The 21595-nt window shown below is 35.5% G+C and overlaps 1 protein-coding gene across 11 annotated transcripts in view; it reads left to right on the top strand.

The window, feature by feature from the left end:
- LOC127875386 (ninein-like protein) overlaps positions 1 to 21595 on the top strand; it is a 101974-nt gene that overhangs the window by 45032 nt on the left and 35347 nt on the right. For 7 of the 11 annotated variants that reach the window (XM_052420428.1, XM_052420432.1, XM_052420429.1 and 4 more), the window contains 13 exons: positions 360 to 432; positions 1574 to 1737; positions 1877 to 2163; positions 3200 to 3272; positions 4464 to 4606; positions 5307 to 5447; positions 12125 to 12299; positions 13469 to 13585; positions 14456 to 14545; positions 15987 to 16176; positions 19217 to 19297; positions 20046 to 20096; positions 20808 to 20852. In XM_052420428.1, the coding sequence (XP_052276388.1) occupies positions 360 to 432; positions 1574 to 1737; positions 1877 to 2163; positions 3200 to 3272; positions 4464 to 4606; positions 5307 to 5447; positions 12125 to 12299; positions 13469 to 13585; positions 14456 to 14545; positions 15987 to 16176; positions 19217 to 19297; positions 20046 to 20096; positions 20808 to 20852 (1630 nt within the window). The remainder of the gene's footprint in view (positions 1 to 359; positions 433 to 1573; positions 1738 to 1876; positions 2164 to 3199; positions 3273 to 4463; positions 4607 to 5306; positions 5448 to 12124; positions 12300 to 13468; positions 13586 to 14455; positions 14546 to 15986; positions 16177 to 19216; positions 19298 to 20045; positions 20097 to 20807; positions 20853 to 21595) is intronic. The other 4 variants (XM_052420434.1, XM_052420433.1, XM_052420435.1 and 1 more) reach the window with 4 other exon arrangements.

Genomic DNA, 21595 nt, shown 5'->3' with positions numbered 1-21595 from the left:
ACAAAGTGCATCATCGGGGAACATCCATCAAGTTCACTGATATTCTTGTTTTAAAAACTAATAGTTTTTCCATTTTGCTAGAAAGGATTTAAAACCTCTATATCAGTGTAATAAGAGATGTAAAATTGTTTTTCAAAATCATTTATAATCTTGTATAAGATGCCACTTTGGTTTTAACCTATTCAGGTTTTTTAACCGCTAGATCACTTGTTTGCTATTCTGATAGTATTCTTTTAAAAAAAAAACCGAAGAAAATGCTTATTTTAGAAATTCAGCAGACAACATTTTAGCAGATGACAAATTTCCCAGCATGCAGAGGGTTAAATCTGAAACACAATCCTTGTGATTATGTGTTGCAGGACAGCCATGAATCACAGAAAAAGCGACAAAGACGGGACCCACAAGATGCTGCTGAAACATTTGAGGCAGAAGGTCTGTTAAAACCAGTCCAAAACACATTGAACAATAATTATCACAGTACTTTTTCAATGACAAGGACTCTTTTTAACAATTAAGCCTAGTGATATCAAAACTGGGCTTTAGGCATTTGCGAAGTGTCATCTCAGATGAGCCTGTGCAGTTGGCACTGGCTAATTAGGGAAATACTTTCCACTGTTATGGATTTTTTTTTATAAAGTAATTATCTTCTAAGGGAAAATCCAGTTAAGGCTTAAAGTGTTATCCCAGATTAGCCTGTGAACATTGCACAGGCTAATCTGGGACGACACTTTACACACATGTCCAGCTTTTCACTAGGCTCTATTGTTAAAAAGTGTCCTTGCAATTAAAAAAAGTACTGTGATAATTATAAAAAGTACTGTGATACTGTGCTCTGAATAAAATCCCTCTTATAATACTTCTGCAACTTAACCCTTTCAGTGCGGGAACCGAATTTTGAAGGCCTTTGCAAACAGTTTGGATCCAGATGAAACGCCACAGAACGTGGCGTCTCATCAGGATCCAAACTGTTTGCTATTCTGATAGTATTCTTTGAAAAAAATCGAAGAAAATGTTAATTTTAGAAATTCAGCAGACGACAATTTAGCAGAAGACAAATTTCCCAGCATTCAAAGGGTTAATCAATGTTTCATCCTGGAAGCTTATTCAACACACCACATGGATGTTCAGTCCCCTTTATAAGTCATTTGAACCAGATGAGCAGGGCTGTCTTTCAATGATACTTTATTTTATTTTAGGGAACAATATAAGGGACAATAAAGAGAGTTGAAAATATCTTCACAGCTTTCATCACAAAATCTTACCAAATCACTTTATATGTGAGCTCAGCCTGGTGATGACTGACCAGAGCTCGCTCAATTAGAAATTATTTGAACCTCTCTCTGAGAAAAAGGGGCTTAATGCATGTGCTTTAAGTGCGTCCCAGATTGACCTGTGCAATCCACACAGGGTAGTCAGGTATAACACTTTCCGCTATAATATAATTGAAAAAGTTGAAAAGAAGTCTCTTCTGAGCATAAATTCAGTTCAGGCTGAAAGTGTCATTCCTGGATAGCCTGTGCCAAGTGCACAGGCTTATTGGAGACAACTCTTAAAGCACAAGCTCACTTTACAGGTCAGCTGAATGTGATGATGGCTGAGCAGGGCTCCCTAACAGAAGAGGAGAACTATCTGCGTGACATCTGGACCAATCTGGGCGTTGGCAAGCACGGCTATATCGACATTGATGAGCTTGCAAGAGTGTGCAACCATATCGGCATGGAAGAAATGGACACAGTGGTAGGAATGGGATTCAGTTGATGTGTATTTGGATTTTAATGAATATTATACCTGTTATGATAGTATTTCTAATATCATAATTTGTGGACAAATCTAAGTGTCAGATTTCTTTTTTCAAGCTAAACCACCTTCCTTGCAGCAACTTCAGCAGCTGTTCGACAAGCTAGACGCAGACGGTGACGGTAGAGTCTCCTTCAAAGAATTCCAGGAAGAGCTCTTCCAGCATAACACCCCATCCTCCAATCATACCCCACCCACCAACACCTCCCAGTTGCCCCCAAGGTCAAAGGGAACAACCCCTACACGGTCGACCTCCGCTCAAAAGAAGCTTAAGTTTCCAGGGAGCGAGGAAAGATTGACACCTTCGAGCGTGCTTGGAACCGGAAAAACTGGTCTCTTTTCGGAGATTGACCCAGAGAGAACTGGGTTAGTTCAGTTTCTCCTTTTGCTTTTCAAACCTTTTTATGTCCCCCACTATAGTAGTGGGGGACATATTGTTTTTGCCCTGTCTGTTGGTCTGTCTGTTTGCGCCAACTTTAACATTTTGCAATAACTGTTGCTATATTGAAGATAGCATCTTCATATTTGGCATGCATGTGCATCTCATGAAGCTGCACATTTTGAGTGGTGAAAGGTCAAGGTCAAGGTCATCCTTCAAGGTCAGAGGTAAAATATATGTGGCCAAAATTGCTCATTTTATGAATACTTTTGCAATATTGAAGATAGCAACTTGATATTTGGCAGGCATGTGTATCTCATGGAGCTGCACATTTTGAGTGGTGAAAGGTCAAGGTCAAGGTCATCCTTCAAGGTCAGAGGTCAAATATATGTGGCCCAAATCGCTTATTTTATAAATACTTTTGCAATATTGAAGATAGCAACTTGATATTTGGCATGCATGTGCATCTCATGGAGCTGCACATTTCGAGTGGTGAAAGGTCAAGGTCATCCTTCAAGGTCAGAGGTCAAATATATGTGGCCCAAATCGCTTATTTTATGAATACTTTTGCAATATTGAAGATAGCAACTTGATATTTGGCATGCATGTAAATCTCATGGAGCTGCACATTTTGAGTGGTGAAAGGTCAAAGTGAAGGTCATCCTTCCATAGGTCAAGGTCATCCTTCAAAGTCAACCGTCATATAGGGGGACATTGTGTTTCACAAACACATCTTGTTACAGTTAGATTTTAAACTTTTTATTTCAAGCTAAAGTAAGTGTTTTACTTTGTAAACAATTGAACTGGTTCACTCAAAATGCATTACCTACATCGTGTGTCATTACATGCATGCTTAAGGAATTTTAATCGAGATATTTGAAACAATTGAATAAGGTATATAGAATTAATTTTAATTATGAAATTCAAAATGAAACGATCCAGAAATTTCATATCTGTAACTGTAAGCACAAGCTGTAACTGTAAGCATAAACATTCAATTTCTATCCATCATATTATGTTCAGTTTTGCCAAGCCAGAAGACATAACAGATTGGTGGGAGAAGAACAATGTCTCCAGCCCTGCAGACGTACTTGTGGTAGGCATTTTGTGCTGTGAAGTTTATGGAAAATAGTTAACAAAAACACTAAAATTATAGAAAACGAAACACTAAATTTTAAAGATTTATGAAGATTTTACATTAATTCACTTGAAGGAGAAATAGTTTTTTTTTATCAAGATTTACAAAATATATTATTGTTTTAACTATATTCCCTTTTTAGATGTTTTGATAATTTATTTTAATAGCAATCTGGAAAAATGGGGTTTTATGCATCTGTAAAGTCTTGTCCCAGATAAGCCTGTATGAAATGCACACAAGCTAATCAGGGATGTCACTTTCCACCTAAACTGGATTTTTGTTAACCCTTTCAGTGCAGGAACCAAATTTTAAAGGCCTTTGCAAACAGTTTGGATCCAGATGAGACGCCACAGAACATGGCGTCTCATCAGGATCCAAACTGTTTGCTATTCTGATGTATTCTTTGAAAAAAAATCGAAGAAAATGCTAATATAAGAAATTCAGCAGACGACAAATTTCACAGCATGCAAAGGGTTATGACTTCCCTTTAATGTTAAATACCATATAAGTGGAATGTGGCTTCCCTGATTAGCCTGTGCAGACTGCACATGTTACTTATTTGATAATTGGTCATAATTTTACAGACTTTCAAGTCTGTCCTGTATTCAGGTACTGATGTTTGCATGTTTGTGGCATATGTTAATGCTTTCAGTACTTGTTGGCAACTAATGGCTAGGCTTGCAAGTATATAGTAGTGATGAACTGAAATACTCAGATATTAAATAGCATTGTCCTGCATTTCTTCGTGTATGCACGGTATGGAAAACTACATTTATGCATAAATATTTACGGTAAGTAGTTTGTGTAAGGAGTGGGTTCACCATGTAATAAAAATAAGTAACATGAGCAGATTCTTCAATGAGAATGCAGCGTTGAGACTAAAATGACAGATGTGGTAATTTATTGTACTAACGTGTATGGTAATCAATTCAAACAAATAAACTTCTTCAATGCTTCAGTGCTGTTAGTTCCTTTTTAAGCCATTAGATTAGTGAGAAGTTAATTTGGTTCCTCTTTTCTGGAATTAGGGATTAATAAGATTTTCTTTTGGTTCCTTTTTTCTGGAATTAGGGATTAATAAGATTTTCTTTTGGTTCCTCTTTTATGGAAATTTGCAAGAATTAGATTTTCTTTTGGTTTCTCTTTCAGGAATTGGGTTTTGATCTGGAGAACAAGGTGAACTTGAGTGAGCTGACTGCAGCCCTGGAGCAGGAGCTGTTGAATGTGGAGGACCAGTCTGCTGTCTACCAGGCAGCCACGGCGTCCTACCAGCAGGAGATGAGGCATCTCAAGTAGGCGCAACTTTTATATTAGCAGCATTATGGATAGTCTGGGACAAGTGCATGTGCGTAAAGTGTTGTATCAGGTCTGCAGAGGCTAATCAGGGAGGACACTTTGAGCTTGCATGGAATTTGTTTGTTTAGAGGAAGTCTCTGATAGACAAAACTTCCGGTCTAGATTGATAGTGTCGTCTGTGATTAGCCTGTGCAGACTGCACAGGCAAATCTGGGATGACACATTACGCGCATGTATTAAGTTTTCTCATAACAAGACTTAAATGGTCATACAATAGGAGGCATAATGCATTTAATTGTCTATCTAGCTATCTGTCTGTTATGGAAAGAATCTTAGCTGCAGATCATTTCAGCAGATGTATTGGCCTATGACAGTTTTAACACTGGATGTTTTATTGAAACTTTACGGAGACAATAATTTTAACCGCTTGGTAGATTTTGCACAGGTTTTCACAACATTTATGTTTAAATGTAAAGAAAATTATGCTGGGACCAATTTTGTCTTTTAACCTGTGACATTTTTCCTCTTGACCGAACTCTTACACATTTTGGATGGATCATGCTTACTCTGCATTGAACATCTTTACAACTTTTTAATTGCAGTATTATTTTTATGGCCAATCGTGTGAAAAAGTACTCATTTGAAATTGTATATTAAACCCTGAATTTTAAAAATGACATGATTTCTTGCTGTTAGGTCCTCCCTGGAGCAGGCAGTGTGGGCCAAGGAGAAGTTGAAGCTGGATCTGTCTGAGGCCAATGCTCGCAATGCACTGCTTGCCAAGGAAGTGGATGAGAGACATGCCAACATGGAAAAGTCCACACAGGAGCAGCTCTTGTGAGTAAAGCGATAGTATAGGTAGTGGATGCTACACAAATAAATAAAATGTGAAAATGGTCATCACATTGAAAGGCAGCTGGATATTTGAACTTAAAGTTATTAATTTGTGTGAAATATGGAACAATGTCAGTATTTTACATCTTCATAACAAAATGAAAGCAAATATGCAAAGATAAATTTCTCCATTATCACATTTATTGCACTTTATCATAAACATTTTGAAGTCCCTTCAATAAACATTTTCACAACTTGACAACTATTCAACTAATTTCTTAAGAATGCAAAGCACAGATAATAGTTTCACATCCCGTGATTTTGACACCTTTCTTGTGACATAAAGAAGCTTGGCTGTTTATAGAGATGTCATGACTCTGTGACAGCCCAGGTGATCTGGGTTACTAGTTGCACATCATGACAATCTTTTTCTTGTAGCATGCTCACAATGTCATTGCAATGTTCCACTTTAAAGCACCAGCACTTAATTAGCCTTGTTGTTTTTAGCTCAACTGAGCACAGCATGCTAAAGGTGAGCTATTTTGATAGCTTTTTGTCAGTTGTGCGTAATGCAGACCTAGACATTAACTTTTTTTTCAACTAGCCTGTTCAGGCTAGTAAATGCAGAACCTACTAGCCCTGACCAATCTTTCATGTGCCCTGACCTAAGTATTATCAAAACCTTTATATTTATCATTCAACTTGTATTTTCTTGTACGGGGAGATGCTCAATTATGATTCAATCATTCTTATTAGATTGCTATAATAAACAATGGTTGCTGTCTGACAACAAATTGTAAGAATCTTAAATGTCTCAAAATAACGTGTTACGGTAGTCGTAAAATTGTACAGGGTTAACTCCCTTTAAGTTTTATACTAACAGCCGAGATCAACCTTTAATATTAGTTTTGCTAATTGAATTGCGTAAAAAAGATTGTCAAAACACTTCTCATCGATCAAACAAATTTAAGTTATTAAAAATTGATCAATAACAGAATAATTTTCATGTTACTTTGTGTTCTTGTCAAGTTTGATACCTTCATCGATACCGGACGATCCTGGGTGATCCCCGATTTTAGTTTAAAACGTATTATATAGAGGAAAACCGTCACTTCGAGAAAACCAATAAAAAAACGTTTCTAGCGGCAGCAATTTTTTTCCCTCCTTTATAAAGTACCCGTCAAAAGTACTTTCCCAATTAAAGAAAAACTACAAAATTCCCGTCAGAAAAATTCCCAAAGGGAAGGAAAATTTCGTCCATTTTTTCCAAAAGTGCATTATCTGCAAATAAACTGAGCACTGACAGTCTTACACTGAACATTTCAAGCCAAAATGAATGTAAATCAATATTTGAGTTGATTTGTGCTATTGATACCAAGCAAATGAAAAACACATAATTCCCCATTGGAAGATTTCACGACGCAAATTTTCCCAATTTCAAGGTTTTTCGCATTAATTTTTCCCAATTGGTATGGTACAGGTACTTTTCCCAATCGGGGAAGAAAAATCACTGAGCGTAATTCCGTTTAAAAATAGGTACTGACATGTTTTCTCGATAAAAATACATTCTAAATCTATTTCGAGATATGATCCGTTAAAAAGCGTTTGTTGTCTCTGACTTCACTCTGGGATTTAATTGTCATGATCTTATCGTACTGTATTAAGATTTTTTACATCTTTGAAAAGCTTATTTAAAATGCAGTTTATTAATATAGAACACATAATCCCGCCCAGAATACACACGACCGGTCGGGCATGTCCCTGGGACATTATTGGCTAGCCCAGACCTAGGTACAGGCAGTGAATGTCGTTCGGAAGTGCCTTTGTGTCGAGGCCTGTAATGTGTTGTCAACATTTACGTTGTTAACACTCCAGAAGCCATATTTATTTCCAATCTTCATGAAATTTGTCGCAATGATATTTTAGCCAAGTTTTTAAGTGGGTCATGTGAAGTCAAAAACTAGGTCAAATTAAAACAAAAGCTTGTAAACACTCTAAATATCACATTTGAATAAAAAAGCTGGGCTAAGTTAAAAAATGATTCTGGTTTCGGTGGAAAACCTTGTTGCCAGGGGTTGCTCACATAGATAAAGTGAGCCTTCTTAACCCTTTGCATGCTGGGAAATTTGTCTTCTGCTAAAATGTCTTCTGCTGAATTTTTAAAATTAGCGTTTTCTTCGATTTTTTTTCAAAGAACACTATCAGAATAGCAAACAGTTTGGATCCTGATGAGACGCCACGTTCTGTGGCGTCTCATCTGGATCCAAACTGTTTGCCAAGGCCTTTAAGATTCGGTTCCAGCGCTGAAAGGGTTAACACTCAAGAAGCTACATTTTACTTAACTGGATTACTGGTTTGTTCCTGTAGATTTGTCCCCCATCAATGAATCGAAGGTGTGAGTTTGTAGGTAAATGACCTGTGTTGGAATTATTTTCAATTATCAAAATTTTGGTTATAATAGAACTTATTTTTGTTGTGTATTAAATATAGTAACTATCTCTTTTACACCTGGTTTGTTTGATAAATTTTTGTTGAAACATTGTTAATTGAATAGTTTACAGATACCGGTAATATGTTTTATACATACTTACCATATTAGCACTCTTAAATTATGTGAGTACAATTCGTTTAGCGTCACATTTAAGCATTCAATTCATGGATTCATTTTCTGTCTGTACTAAGGTTCATTTGATCAAAATTGTTTTAGACGCCATTTTGATTTGTGATTAATTCTGAGTTAAGTGTGAGGTTTGCCTAGCCCTAAAACAGGGTTGAACCCACAATTCTGTGCATTGACCTTTCCAAGGCAGTGATCCCATTTTTTATAATTGTATTTCGTGGTTTGAATTGTGTCATAAATGTTATTGATAAGAATAAGAATTTCTCTTCTGATATAGTGTCAAGAGTTTCATAGTTTCATGTGCATAAATTAAATTAAATATTTCTGGGTCATAAAGGACTTTCATTCTTCTTAACTCCACCTTCTAAAATAGTTTCATTCTTTCAAGTCTCAGGTGAGCACCTTAGGTCCCAAGACCTCTTATTCATATAACGCAGCATGTTCATCATGTGTCAAAGCATCAGTAAATGCCTCAAAAAATGTCATGATGGATGCCTGTGCCTTTGTTCGTGCCTGTCATCCACTTTTTAAGAAAAATATTTAAAATGTAATGAAATATGATAAATTCTTTCACAGAAGATTGGCCTGTTGTTGATTAGTTCCTTGTCCTGTCAAACAATGAAGGCTATCATACGTTAATTGAGTGTGGATTGGTGATTTGTTAACGTCTGAAATTAAAAGTTGCTGGGTCTCACTATTTCACCAACTTGCTGCTAAATTAGCAGATTACACAGTTTTCAATCCGTCACATAACGTTAAATACTCATAGTTTGTTGCTTTACTATAAAGGCCATCTTAATGACATACTGCCTGTGTTGAGATTGTACAAATCATTATGTAAGAAGAAGGGATGGGCATGAATATTTGAGCACCCAAAATGATTAGAAAAACTAAAAATGTTCAAGTTTTAAATATTTTATTTTATCGGAAAATATATTCATGATTATGTTATTTAACAATATATATAAGCAAGTATGAAATAAGAACAAAGTTAAAACTGAATTTTGAAGTCTTACTTTGCCTGTAATTTGTTTTGACTAACATATGACTGAGTTCTTTAAACTTGGAGGTTTGGTTGGTGAACAATATGTAACTCTTGAACAATGGAAGGGCATTAACCACTGCCAGTAATGCATACATCTTGAACATGGCATGACAGTGTTATAAATTACTATGCAACTTAACATTTATTTTCATGTCTTTTATTATTAATGCATGACAGTGGAATACAAAGCAAGTGTGTTTGATGTATTCTTAAATATTTGTTGTTGAGGACAATTGTTGTATTTCGCCAGTAATCTGTTGTGTCGCATCAAGAACACATACCTGTGAGTACTGCATGCAGTCAGGCAACACTTATAAATGTGTTTGTTTCTTCTCAGTTAGAAAAAATGATTTCTCTTGAAAAAAGAAAGAAAGAGGAAACGTACTCAAGATGGAAGTCTTTTATTCCATTGAAGCAAAACTTCACTGGAACTAATAAAAATGCTTTTCATTAATTCTCTGAAACAAACATATTTTTAAGATGCCTGAAGTATATGGGCCCACTGATATTGGTTTATCAAAGAGTATATTTATCATTTCAGTTATGACTTAAGTTATTCTTATATTTCATTTGCTTCATTTACATTTTATGGCTTTATATATTTATTCCATTTTATTAGTGATGGTTTGTAAGTATGCATAAAACCCTACTTTTTACTGATTTTTACATTTTAAAAATCCCGCAATTTTTAGTTGGTGGTTATGAAGTGTTTGCAACAGCAGCTGATTCATCATCATCATCAATCATCATCATCACCCCCGCCATCATCATCACCATCTTCTTCTCCATCATATTCTCCATCTTCCTCTTAATCACCATCTTCCTCTTCATCGCCATCTTTGTCGTCGTAATCGTTGTCATCGTCACCGTTATTCCTTTCATTATTGTCATCTTCATGTTATATGTCATCATAACCATCATAAATGAGCAGTGCTGTAATTACCATCATTTGATCATGAACATCATCACCAGCATCATTACAATAATCATCACAATCATCATCATCTCTTATGACAGCATAACCATCATTTAACTGAGCAGTACTGTAATTACCATCATTTGATCAGTAACATCAGCATTATCACATATCATCATCACAATCATCATTGTCATCTCCATCTCTTACGTCAGCATAATCATCATTATTGAGCAGTACTGTCATTTCATAATCTTCATTATCAAAGTCATCATCATCATGATTATCTATATTGTCATGGTAATCACCATTAATTACAGAAGAATGATAATTGTCATTATAACTTAATTTCCTCCCCAAATCCTTGACCATATGATGATTGTTCCTTCACAGACATGTACATTCCATTTTCACTGAAACCTTCAAAGAATGTACAAGCAGGGTAACAACATATGTTTATTGTTATTGTGTTTGTTTACTGGTTAACATAAATCTTAGGTAAATATTGTATTGACATTAACAATAAAGAAAGTATCAGTGTTTATTATTAGCATAACACTTTACAATGCCTCTTATCAGTGTATTTAATATTTGTTGACATTCTGTTGATCTGGTAAGTTTACAAGTTAATTCCTGATAAATATCTGAATTTTACATCTTTATACTTAAGATTTGATAAGATTTGAAATTGATTTAAGTTTTGAAAATCTATAATAAAAAAAATATTCTATAATTTGGGCAATATTATGCAGATTTTGGATTAGCCAAAGACCTTAAATAGTAAGTAAAACGAGTTGAGATTTTAGATTACCATGAGGATTTTGTTTTGTTTACATTGTTATAATATAATGGTTATTTTATATGACAATTTTGTTTAGCTTTTATTTTTACTGTTAAACGTGTAATTGCTTTTTTGTAAGGTTCCTTTTAGTTGTTTATGTTTTATAACATGTGATTTGCAATATTCTTTACTGTAAGGATACATCAATTAACTTATATCACATATATATGATATGTTTCTATCTGTCTCTCGTTGGACATTGTGCTATACTTCTGCTATATTTATGATATAAAATGTGAAAATTGTGTACAATAAAAAATGTTCGACAATACTCTTCCATATAATGATAAGAATAAGATAATTCAACTGATAAGCTGAACATCTTTTTCCTGACTTATTTGTGGTAGAATACCTTTTACATCATATTTAAGCAAGTTTTGGGGGAAAATGGAAAAATCTCTTTGAGAAAAGTTAATGGGGTAATCATGTACATGTAATGATAAGTTTTTGAACCATTAAAAATTATCAGCATTTAAATGTATTTGTTAAACATTTTGTTTATAATTACTTTATTTAATGTACCAATTACTGTGTATTTCATTTATCCCAGAGCAGAGTTTTGTGTTAAACTTAAGTATCTGATTTCAGAAGCAAGAAATTATCAGTGATTAAAACAATGAATATATTTCTCTTTTTTCCTCAAAACATTTAAGATGGTTCCAGTAAATTTGTGTCATTAACTACAAGTAGAATGTATAAGCATAATTGGCAAACATCTCAACGGTGTGTTTGATTTCAATTTATCAATCCTTTAAAATCATGAATAACAATTTACTAGTTTTAAAAAAAATCTGTCTAAGTGACATTTATAGTGATTACAATACAAAATCCAACACCCACGCCATTTGAACAAGTTGTTATGACAATAAACATATTGTGTAAAGACAAAATACAATATTGTATATACAAGTTTTGAAAGAGATGAACAAGTAAAAAGCATAAATCTTGCAAAAATATTTTGGTAATGTTTTACAGGCTTTGGCGTAAAACAGGTGTATATTAGCCTTGCTCTGGGAAAAGGGGGCTTAATGTATGTACAGAAAGTGCAGTTCACACAGGCTTATCAGGGACGACACTTTCTGCTTTGTTAAAAAAATTTATTTAAAGAAAGTCTCTTCCTAACGAAAATCCAGTCTAGGTGGAGTGTATCCCTGATTAGCCTGTGCGGACTGCGAAGGCTAATATGGGACGACATAAAGCACATGCATTAAGCCCTATTTTCACAGAGTGAGGCTTATTGTTATACATTAATTATCAGGTCAATAGAGCAGAAGTACTCGGACCAGGTGAAGGCCCTACAGTCCGACCTGGATAGGGAGAGGGAAAGCATGGCCCAGCTGTCTGTGAGATACAAGCAGGGGCTGGAGAGAGAGATGGCAGACCTTAAACACGAGGAGGCCAGACTCAGGGATCAGCTCTCACAGGCACAAAAGGTAGTTGTTTTCTGGTAGTATAGCTTTACCTGTAGGTTTAAAATGTGGAACATCTAAATAAACAGGGATTGTTCACAGTTTGGCAAAATTAAAAATGAATTGTCTCAGATTTAAAAAAGTGTATGCATTAAATTCAAATGATCAAAATAACAATCATAGTAACTTATACAAATCTTTAAAATCTATGTTTTTAGCTCACCTGATTGCTCAGGTGAGCTTTTGTGACCGGTCTTTGTCCGTCGTATGTCCGTCTGTCCGTCCATTAACATTTGCTCGTAAACACTCTAGAGGCCTCATTTCTTGTCCCATCTTCATGAAACTTGGTCAGAAGCTTTGTCCCAATAAAATCTCGGCCGTGTTCAAAACTGGGTTGTGCCGACTCAAAAACTCATTAAGCCCCCCCCCCCTTTTCGAAGAAGAGGGGGTATATTGTTTTGCTCATGTCGGTCCGTCCGTCCACAAGATGGTTTCCAGATGATAACTCAAGAGCGCTTATGCCAAGGATCATGAAACTTCATAGGTACATTGATCATGACTCGCAGATGAAATAATGATGAAACTTGACCAGGATGTTTGTCTGGACAATATCTAGGTCAAGTTTGACATTTGGTAAAGATTGAATGAACCGACTCCTCTCAGGTGAGCGAACTAGGGCCATCTTGGCCCTCTTGTTTATTGATAATGATTACTTAAAAGAGCATATGTAACGCTTTTCATCCATAATTTAGCAAAAACACGTATTTAAGATGCACCATTTTAAATGGAGCATCTTAAATTAAGAAGACTGCTTGGTCTTAGTTTCATACCTAAGGGTAGGCAGTCTTTTCTAATATCATCATTTTTCTTGTTATTATAATTATTTACAACTCTTTCAAATATATCAGTTTTGTTAGGGAATTCATTATTGACTTTTTTCAAAAATACAAAAGGCTGTGAACAGAATCGGAAAGTAAGCATGCCTGTGTTGTGCAACGATTGATATGCAAAGGGTTCGAAGAGCCTAGGTAACATGGAACTTGGTGATACTCTAGAGATGGTAGAATATCTAACAGGCATTAAATTAGGGTTTATAACTTGAAGACTGAACAATGAAATATTGATTACATTCTTTGAAAGTTTTTGTGTGAGTGTTTTAAACATTGACTAAACTATTTAACCTTATTGTCTAGGAGATTGAGCGACAAGGTCATGACCTTGATGAGGTCACAGGTCAGCTGGAGGAATCAGAGAGGCAGTGTCAGAGGTTACAGAGAGAGGTGGAGGGAGTGCAGGAACTTCATATGAAGGTAAACAAACTACAGCAACCAATGCAGCATTACATATATGTGTCTTGTTCTGAGAAAACTGGGCATAATGCATGTGCGTAAAGTGTCATCCCAGATTAGCCTGTGCAGTCTGCACAGGCTAATCAGGGACGACACTTTCCGCTTAAACTAGATTTTCCGTGTAAAGGGACTTCCTTTAAACGAAAAATACCATAAAAGCGGAAAGTGTTGTCCCTGATTAGCCTGTGCAGACTGCACAAGCTAATCTGGGACGACACTTTACGCACATGCATTATGCCCAGTTTTCTCAGAACAAGACGCTTATTAGAGTCAGGATGAGGCTTCAACCAATGTAGCGCAGTGTTGGGAAAACACGAATGAGGCTTAGTGGGTCTTACCCTGCACATGTTTATGTAGAATTGCTCTTTCTAATATCGCTGATTTTTTTGGTTGACAGATACTTTGTTGAAATATAAATTTCTAATTTACTTTAAAGTTTTCATCTGGGTTAGTCATTGTGGACTGTACAGGCTGCTGGGGTGGACTTAGAACAGTTATTTCATGACTCGTGTATTTTTCAGAAAATTATACTGAGTTGTTGAAATTGTAAGTTTATCTTTCCATTCAGATGAGGAACTTAGTTTGACAATTTGGTGTAATTTCTAGATAATCTTGTGAAGATAAGTTTGTTAGATTTTCTGGTAAAAGTTATTGGTTATGAGTTAAAATTTTCTCATGAAATTAGTGGTTATCGGTGAAGATTTTCTAGTTAAAAGTAATTGTTGTAAGTTCATATTTTCTAATTGCCTTGTGACACATGCATACGAAAATGATATGTTATTTGAGAACTTAGAATATCGCCATACGCAAACTATTCTTGTTTGGCTGCAGCTAGCTGACTACGAGAGCAAGGCCGTGATATCTCCGGAGGAGCAGCAGTTCACACGAGAGAAACTGCAGAGGCTGGAACTAGAGAACAAGGTACAGGGGCTGGTGTTTGTACTGATCCTAAAAGAAATTATTACTTCAGTTTTATTTATTAGGAATTTTCTGTCAACAATTTTATGTAAAATAAAATGGTTTCTGTTTGCCATTATTACATTGTTAAGAATTTTTTTATGATTCAAATTTATGAAACTTCAAAGTGGAATCTTTGCTTCAATTTCAACTTGTTTGAAAATGTACTGTCAAACTTTTTATGTGAAAGAAAAATGGTTTCAGTTAACTAAACTAACTGAAAAAAATAAACATCTAAGAATTGTTTTTTGTTTAAACATTGAATATTAAACGATCATTAATTTTGGAGGCAGAATTTTCGGAATACATACACAAACTATTTTCCCTATTTAGGGAAAATTCATTGAAACTAGTTTTCCCCATCACCTGCAAATAATATTAAGCAAATATTTTGCTTGTATCCTTCAGCATTTTTTAAATGAATTTACACATGCTTTTGAGTGTGTTGATAATGACATGGCTAAGAATTAATTTTGTTTAATGGTTATATTTTGACATTAGTTTTCAGTTAGAGGTTTATAGCTCCTGTTTATGAAACATCTATTTGTAGTGGGATTCTGTATAGCGATGGTAATTAGTTTCAGTAATTACAAAATACAATAAAAAGAACACAAAAATCCAACTTATGTACTTTGTTGTGGTCTGTGACATGAAGTAATCAACAGAAGGTTTAACTTTGATCTTTCTATGTGCTTCTTAGATTGTTTGGGCAGACATTATAGTTTCTTCAGATTTGAATACCAGTTTCAAATGTTGTTTTCAGGATTTAATAGAAAATTGGACCCTTAATATCTTGATGAGACATATCATTGTAATAGTATGTGTTCTGAAGGATTTCTGCATAAATATCATGTGATCTTGAAGACCGCAATGATGATCTATGACTTATGTTGGGGGAATGACTACATCCTATTGAAGTCTGAAGCATTTCTGTAATCTTGCTCACAATTAGGAGCTTTATGTTAATGTTGTTATATTTGGTGAATTAATACGTTTTTTCAAGGTCTGAAGGATTTCTCCACACAAAAAATGTTCTCATCACCTGAAAGGCAATAATGATGAGCCATCATTTTTATGTTGATTGAGAGTCCTCTAAATTTTCTGAAAGTTTTTTGTCTTTATTAACCTGTTTCTAGGAGAACTGGGCTAAATCCATATGTGTAAGGTGTCATCCCATATTAGCCTGTGACTGTGTATTCTGCACAGTACAATCAGGGAAGGCCTTTTCTGTTTTAATCAAATTTTTCATTTATAGAAAGTCCCTTCTTAACAAGAATTCCAGTTTGGGAAAGTGTTGTCCCTGATTAGCTTGTGCAGACTGCACAGGCTAATCTAGGCCAACTATGAACGGTTATGCGTATGCATTAAGCCTAGTTTTCCCAGAATGTGCCTCATATGCTCATAGGATCTGAAGGACCACAATGATGAGCTGACAGCTGAGCTGGAGACCCTCAAGCTCCAGTCCCCTGGGTCAGCTGGGGGGCGGGGGGAGGGAGGGGCTGACACCACGGGAACACCCATCAGGAAGGATGGCTCTCTCATGTCCCACTATATCAAACCTACCGTAGTGAAGAATACTTCATTCTCGTCCACAGGTGAGTGTGGAAAAAATGTTTTAATGTTGTTGAACCAAGCTGTTGTTTGGCTTTAGAATTTGCTTCAGTTTTGTTTCTGAATTGTGTGCGCCTTACAATCTTTTGTGAAGTACAGGTTATTATCATTTTACAATTGTTGATCTTTTTTTAAAACCAGGTTTTAAACAAAGTTAAATTATTTGGTTATTAGATTAAGATGAAGTGGGCTGGCGGCTGGGTGGGCTGACTGCTGCCTCAAATGGGTGGCGTCCAGGCAATCACTTTAGTTTGCTTGGACTAGTATAAATGGAACTTTACATGTAAGGAGCTTGTATGGAGACCATGCTTGGGGATTAAAATATTGAAAAAAAGTTGATGGTCAATAATTAAAGTTTGGATGGAGATAGTATGCTGAAATTGTTTGTGAAGTTTTACATAAAGACCCGGCTTGGTGATGCAGTATAGGCCAGTCCAGTCAAGGTCAAGAATACAAAATATATATAAGCAGTGCTCTGATGCTCTGTAAAAAGGGGGTTTAATGCATGTGCGTAAAGTGTCGTCCCATATTAGCCTGTAAAGTCCTCACAGGCTTATCAGGGACGACACTTTCCGCCTAAACTAGATTTTTGCTTTGAAGAGAATTTTTTTTAAAGAAAACTATCATGAAAGCGGAAAGTGCCGTCCCTGATTAGCCTGTGTGAACTGCACAGGCTTATCTGGGACGACACTTTACGCACATGCATTAAACCCCTTTTCACAGAGGACGGCTCATTTAAATTTATAACTAAAATGTTGAAAACCTGGTTGTGTATCATATTTCTTGTGTTTCTTTACTACTCTGATTGACACTAAATATATACTTGAACAGCTAACTTTTTAACAGTTTGTCATTTATTAGTTTTATTATAAAATCTTAAGATTTTATTTAGTTCTCATTTATAAATGTGCTGCACAGAGAGCTCTTGTCTCTTTTAGAAAACAAGTTATTTAATTATTAGTCCCCTACTGGTTTCACTGTAGGGGACTTCTGGTTTTCGCTCTGTGAGTCTGTTTGTCTATCTGTCACACTTTTCTGGATCCTGCGATAACTTTACAAGTTCTTCATATTTTTTCATGAAACTTGAAACATGGATAAATGGCAATATGGACATTGTTCACGTCATTTCATACCGGTTTCATTAGAGGGGACTAATGGTTTTCGCTCTGTGAGTCTGTCTGTCTGTCACACTTTTCTGGATCCTGCGATAATTTTAAAAGTTCCTCATATTTTTTCATGAAACTTGAAACATGGATAGATGGCAATATGGACATTATGCACGTCATTTCATACCGGTTTCACCGGAGGGGACTTATGGTTTTCGCTCTGTGAGTCTGTCTGTCTGTCTGTCAAACTTTTCTGGATCCTGCGATAACTTTAAAAGTTCCTCATATTTTTTCATGAAACTTGAAACATGGATAGATGGCAATATGGACATTATGCACGTCATTTCATACCGGTTTCACCGGAGGGGACTAATGTTTTTCGCTCTGTGAGTCTGTCTGTCTGTGTGTCACACTTTTCTGGATCCTGCAATAATTAAGTTCCTCATATTTTTTCATGAAACTTGAAACATGGATAGATGGCAATATGGACATTATGCACGTCATTTCATTTTGTTCCTACGTCAAAAATTCTGGTTTCTATGGCAACAAATACACTACAAATACTGCTGAAAATGGTGGTTTTCTGGATCATGCGATAACTTTAAAAGTTCTTCATTTTTTTTTCATGAAACTTGAAACATGGATAGATGGCAATATGGACATAATGCACGTCATTTCATTTTGTTCCTACGTCAAAAATTCTGGCTGCTATGGTAACAAAACGACTAGAAATATTGCTGAAAATGGTGATTTTCTGGAGATAACTTTAAAAGTTCTTCATATTTTTTCATGAAACTTGGAACATGGATAGATGGCAATATGGACATTATGCACGTCATTTCATTTTGTTCCTACGTCAAAAATTCTGGTTGCTATGGACACAAATAAAAAAAAAAAAAAAATCTGACAATGGTGGAATTTCTTACAAGGGTGGAGCCGGTAGGGGACTTTTATTGCTTGGCAATAGTCTTGTTTTATTGTGTACTATTCTGTATTAACCAGAAAAAAAAGTTTATTTTAAAATAGATTTTCATTTTTAGCTCGGCTGTTTTCGGAGAAAATCCGAGGTATTGTCATAGCCAGCTCGTTGTCTGACGTCGTCGTGCTAAAACCTTAATATTGGCTCCAAAATCAAAGTGCTTCCACCTACAACTTTGAAACTTCATATGTATCTGCACCTTAATGAGTTCTACACGCCACACCCATTTGTGGGCCACTAGGTCAAAGGTCAAGGTCACTGTGGCCTCTAATTTTTTTTTTATTTATGCCTCGGATCAAATGATCGGGGATATATTGTTTTTGGCCCGTCTGTCTGTCTGTCTTTCTGTGGAAAACTTTAACCTTGGTTAAACTTTGCAATAACTTTTGCAATATTGAAGATAGCATCTTGATATTTTGCATGCATGTGTATCTCATGGAGCTGCACATTTTGAGTGGTGAAAGGTCAATGTCATCCTTCAAGGTCAAAGGTCAAATATATGGCTTCAAAGCGGCGCAATAGGGGGCATTGTGTTTCTGAGAAAAGCATCTTTTTTTTTTTTTTGACTGCATCCGCAGCCTAGCGTTGGCACCCGCTATGCGGTGCTCTTGTTTTAAATATCAATTTTCACAAATGAAACAAAAATCAATATTATTTGTTAGATTGGATTACTTTAAAAAAATACTTCTAACAATTAATTTCAGAGGTTCAATTTTACAAATGCACTGAATTGAATACACTCTGTGACATTATTTTCCTGTATTGTTACAATTCATATTGTTTTCATACCTGATCGCTGTTGCCTGCACGTTGTTCATAAAGAACATGCTAATTGCTATGCATGTAACTATGCTCAATGCTATGCACATATTTATGCTTATTGCTATGCATGTAACTATGCTCAATGCTATGTTTGTGCTTGTGTTGATGTCTGTACAGAGTTTTCTGATGACGAGGGTCGGGCCTCAAGGTCACCTGGTCGCAGACTTCCAGCGGCCCCTTTCGAAGAGGACGACATCAGTAAGTAGCCCCCAAATGGACATTATTTAAGGGATTGATTTGTATATTTGTTTGGAGCTGGTTCTGTGACTACACTATTGAGTTCCATTTTGTGGTTAAAGTAGTATGTACTAACAGCAGCTGAACTGGAAATAATGAGGATCTTATTATGTGTTTTGCATTGTGTCCGCAAACATTCTTGAAAGTGTGTGGTGGAAATTAGTTTTCATTTAAATGTACATGAGTATATAGCACTTGTAGTTAGCATTGTTCTAGAGCATAATATGTTGAATAGGCAACCCTTATTTCAATTTAAGGAAAGAAAGAAAAAAATACTCCTGGCAAAGTTACCAGTACCTGTTTTGTTTTGAGATCTCAAATTTAAATGATGTTTAAATCAAACGCACTGCAGTTTCAATCTGATATTGCACAATATGGAACTAGTATTTTGCAGTGTTTCCACATTGTATTGGGCTCAAATGTCCACTATCTCTGTCTCCATCAGTGATCAATACTTTGATTCGTTTCCTATCTTGATATGATTATAGATCCAGAGATTCTGTCACAAGAAGCAATTTATTCAATCAATAATCTTTTCTTTCCTATATGGAAGTAATACTCGTTCTTTAATGTCAGGGTATTTTCTTGTGTTTTTGTTATCTTCATATTTAGCTTTGATCAATTTATTTATCTTTGATCAAATGTGATTATAAATTATGAATGTACATATATATCAGTGAGCATTGTATTTTATTTTTATTTTCAAAAGTTCGAACATTAAAATCGGAGCTCTCTCAACTTGGAATTACTTATGGTAAAGGTAAAATGGAAGGCATTACTTAATCACCTTATAAAAATGCATGTTAAGTTACCTTAATGGTTCTTGTGTGTTAGCTGTTAGTTAATGATTTTTATTTTGCTGTCTGATGCCTTGTTTGTTCGCTTGATAAAAAGTGCATAGTTTAGTCTTTTAAGTGCTTTTTCATCTGCAAATATTATAATATCTTGCGCTTCAACAGTAATTGCTTAAATTGAAAGTTTCCTAAAATGTGTCATTATTAAATGCATGCTATTATTGATAAAGACAAATGTGTGTATAAATGCATAAAAACTGTTAAGTGTTGAATTTAACTATGAAGGATGAACACCTAGATTTCAAATATGTGCATTTAATGATAGAAACTCCCCCTCTGAGTTTATATTGCACTTTATAATGAAAACATTGTATAGTTATTTTTAACTGATGAAGGTTGTTGCTATATTTTCTTGAGAGAAGAAATTGTGTTGATTTTCCTAAATTGAAATTTAAAAAATATGAAAATCGAACATTTGAATTTTGCAAAGCATGCTGGCTGTAAGGTCTGGTATTTATGGCATTTGCCTGTTTATTTGTTAGGTATTGCATCTATAAGAGCTTGTATGTGTGACATTTGCTGGTTCATTTATATGGTATGATGTGTCTTGCTCAATTTCTGTGTGGTGTGGTGGTCCACATGTTACACAATGGTACTTATGTATGCACTGGTTTCAGGGAAGCGCTTGTTTAAATCCTCGTATAGGCACAAGGTTCCTGAAGGTAATATAAGCCCTCTGCACTGTTGTTCTCTCGCACGTACATACTTCACTTCAACTGCAAAAATCCGTCTGTTTTACCTGCACTTTACCTTTGCAATTGTTGTTTATTAATTTCTGTTCTTGTTCATGAAGTGGAATACATTCCTTTGGTAGAATATTTAGTTTCGATTCTTGATTGTATTACTTTTTATGCTCCCCCAAATTTTTTTGGGGGGAGCATATAGTCGCCGCTTCGTCTGTCCGTGTGTGCGTGCGTCCGTCTGTCCGTCCGTGCACAATTTTTGTCTGGGCTATTTCTCAGCAACTAATGACCGGAATTCAATGAAACCTTATGGGAAGCTTCACTACCAAGAGGAGATGTGCATATTATCAGCCTGTTTTAGTCGAATGATTTTTCACAGAGTTATGGCCCTTTGAAATTTTCCATTAACTGTACATATAGTGCAATTCTTGTCAGGGCTATTTCTCAGCAACTAATGACCGGAATTCAATGAAACTTTATTGGAAGCTTCACAACCAAGAGGAGATGTGCATATTATCAGTGGGTTCTGGTCAGATGATTTTTCACAGACTTATGGCCCTTTGAAATTTTCCATTACTGTACATATAGTGCAATTCTTGTCCGGGCTATTTCTCAGCAACTAATAACCGGAATTCAATAAAACTTTATGGGAAGCTTCACTACCAAGAGGAGATGTGCATATTATCAGTGGGTTCTGGTCGGATGATTTTTCACAGAGTTAT

Source organism: Dreissena polymorpha, chromosome 3, assembly GCF_020536995.1.
Source record: "Dreissena polymorpha isolate Duluth1 chromosome 3, UMN_Dpol_1.0, whole genome shotgun sequence".
NCBI lineage: Eukaryota > Metazoa > Mollusca > Bivalvia > Myida > Dreissenidae > Dreissena > Dreissena polymorpha.
The sequence above is the reverse complement of the archived record's forward strand: the minus strand, read 5'-3'. Positions and strand labels throughout refer to the sequence as shown.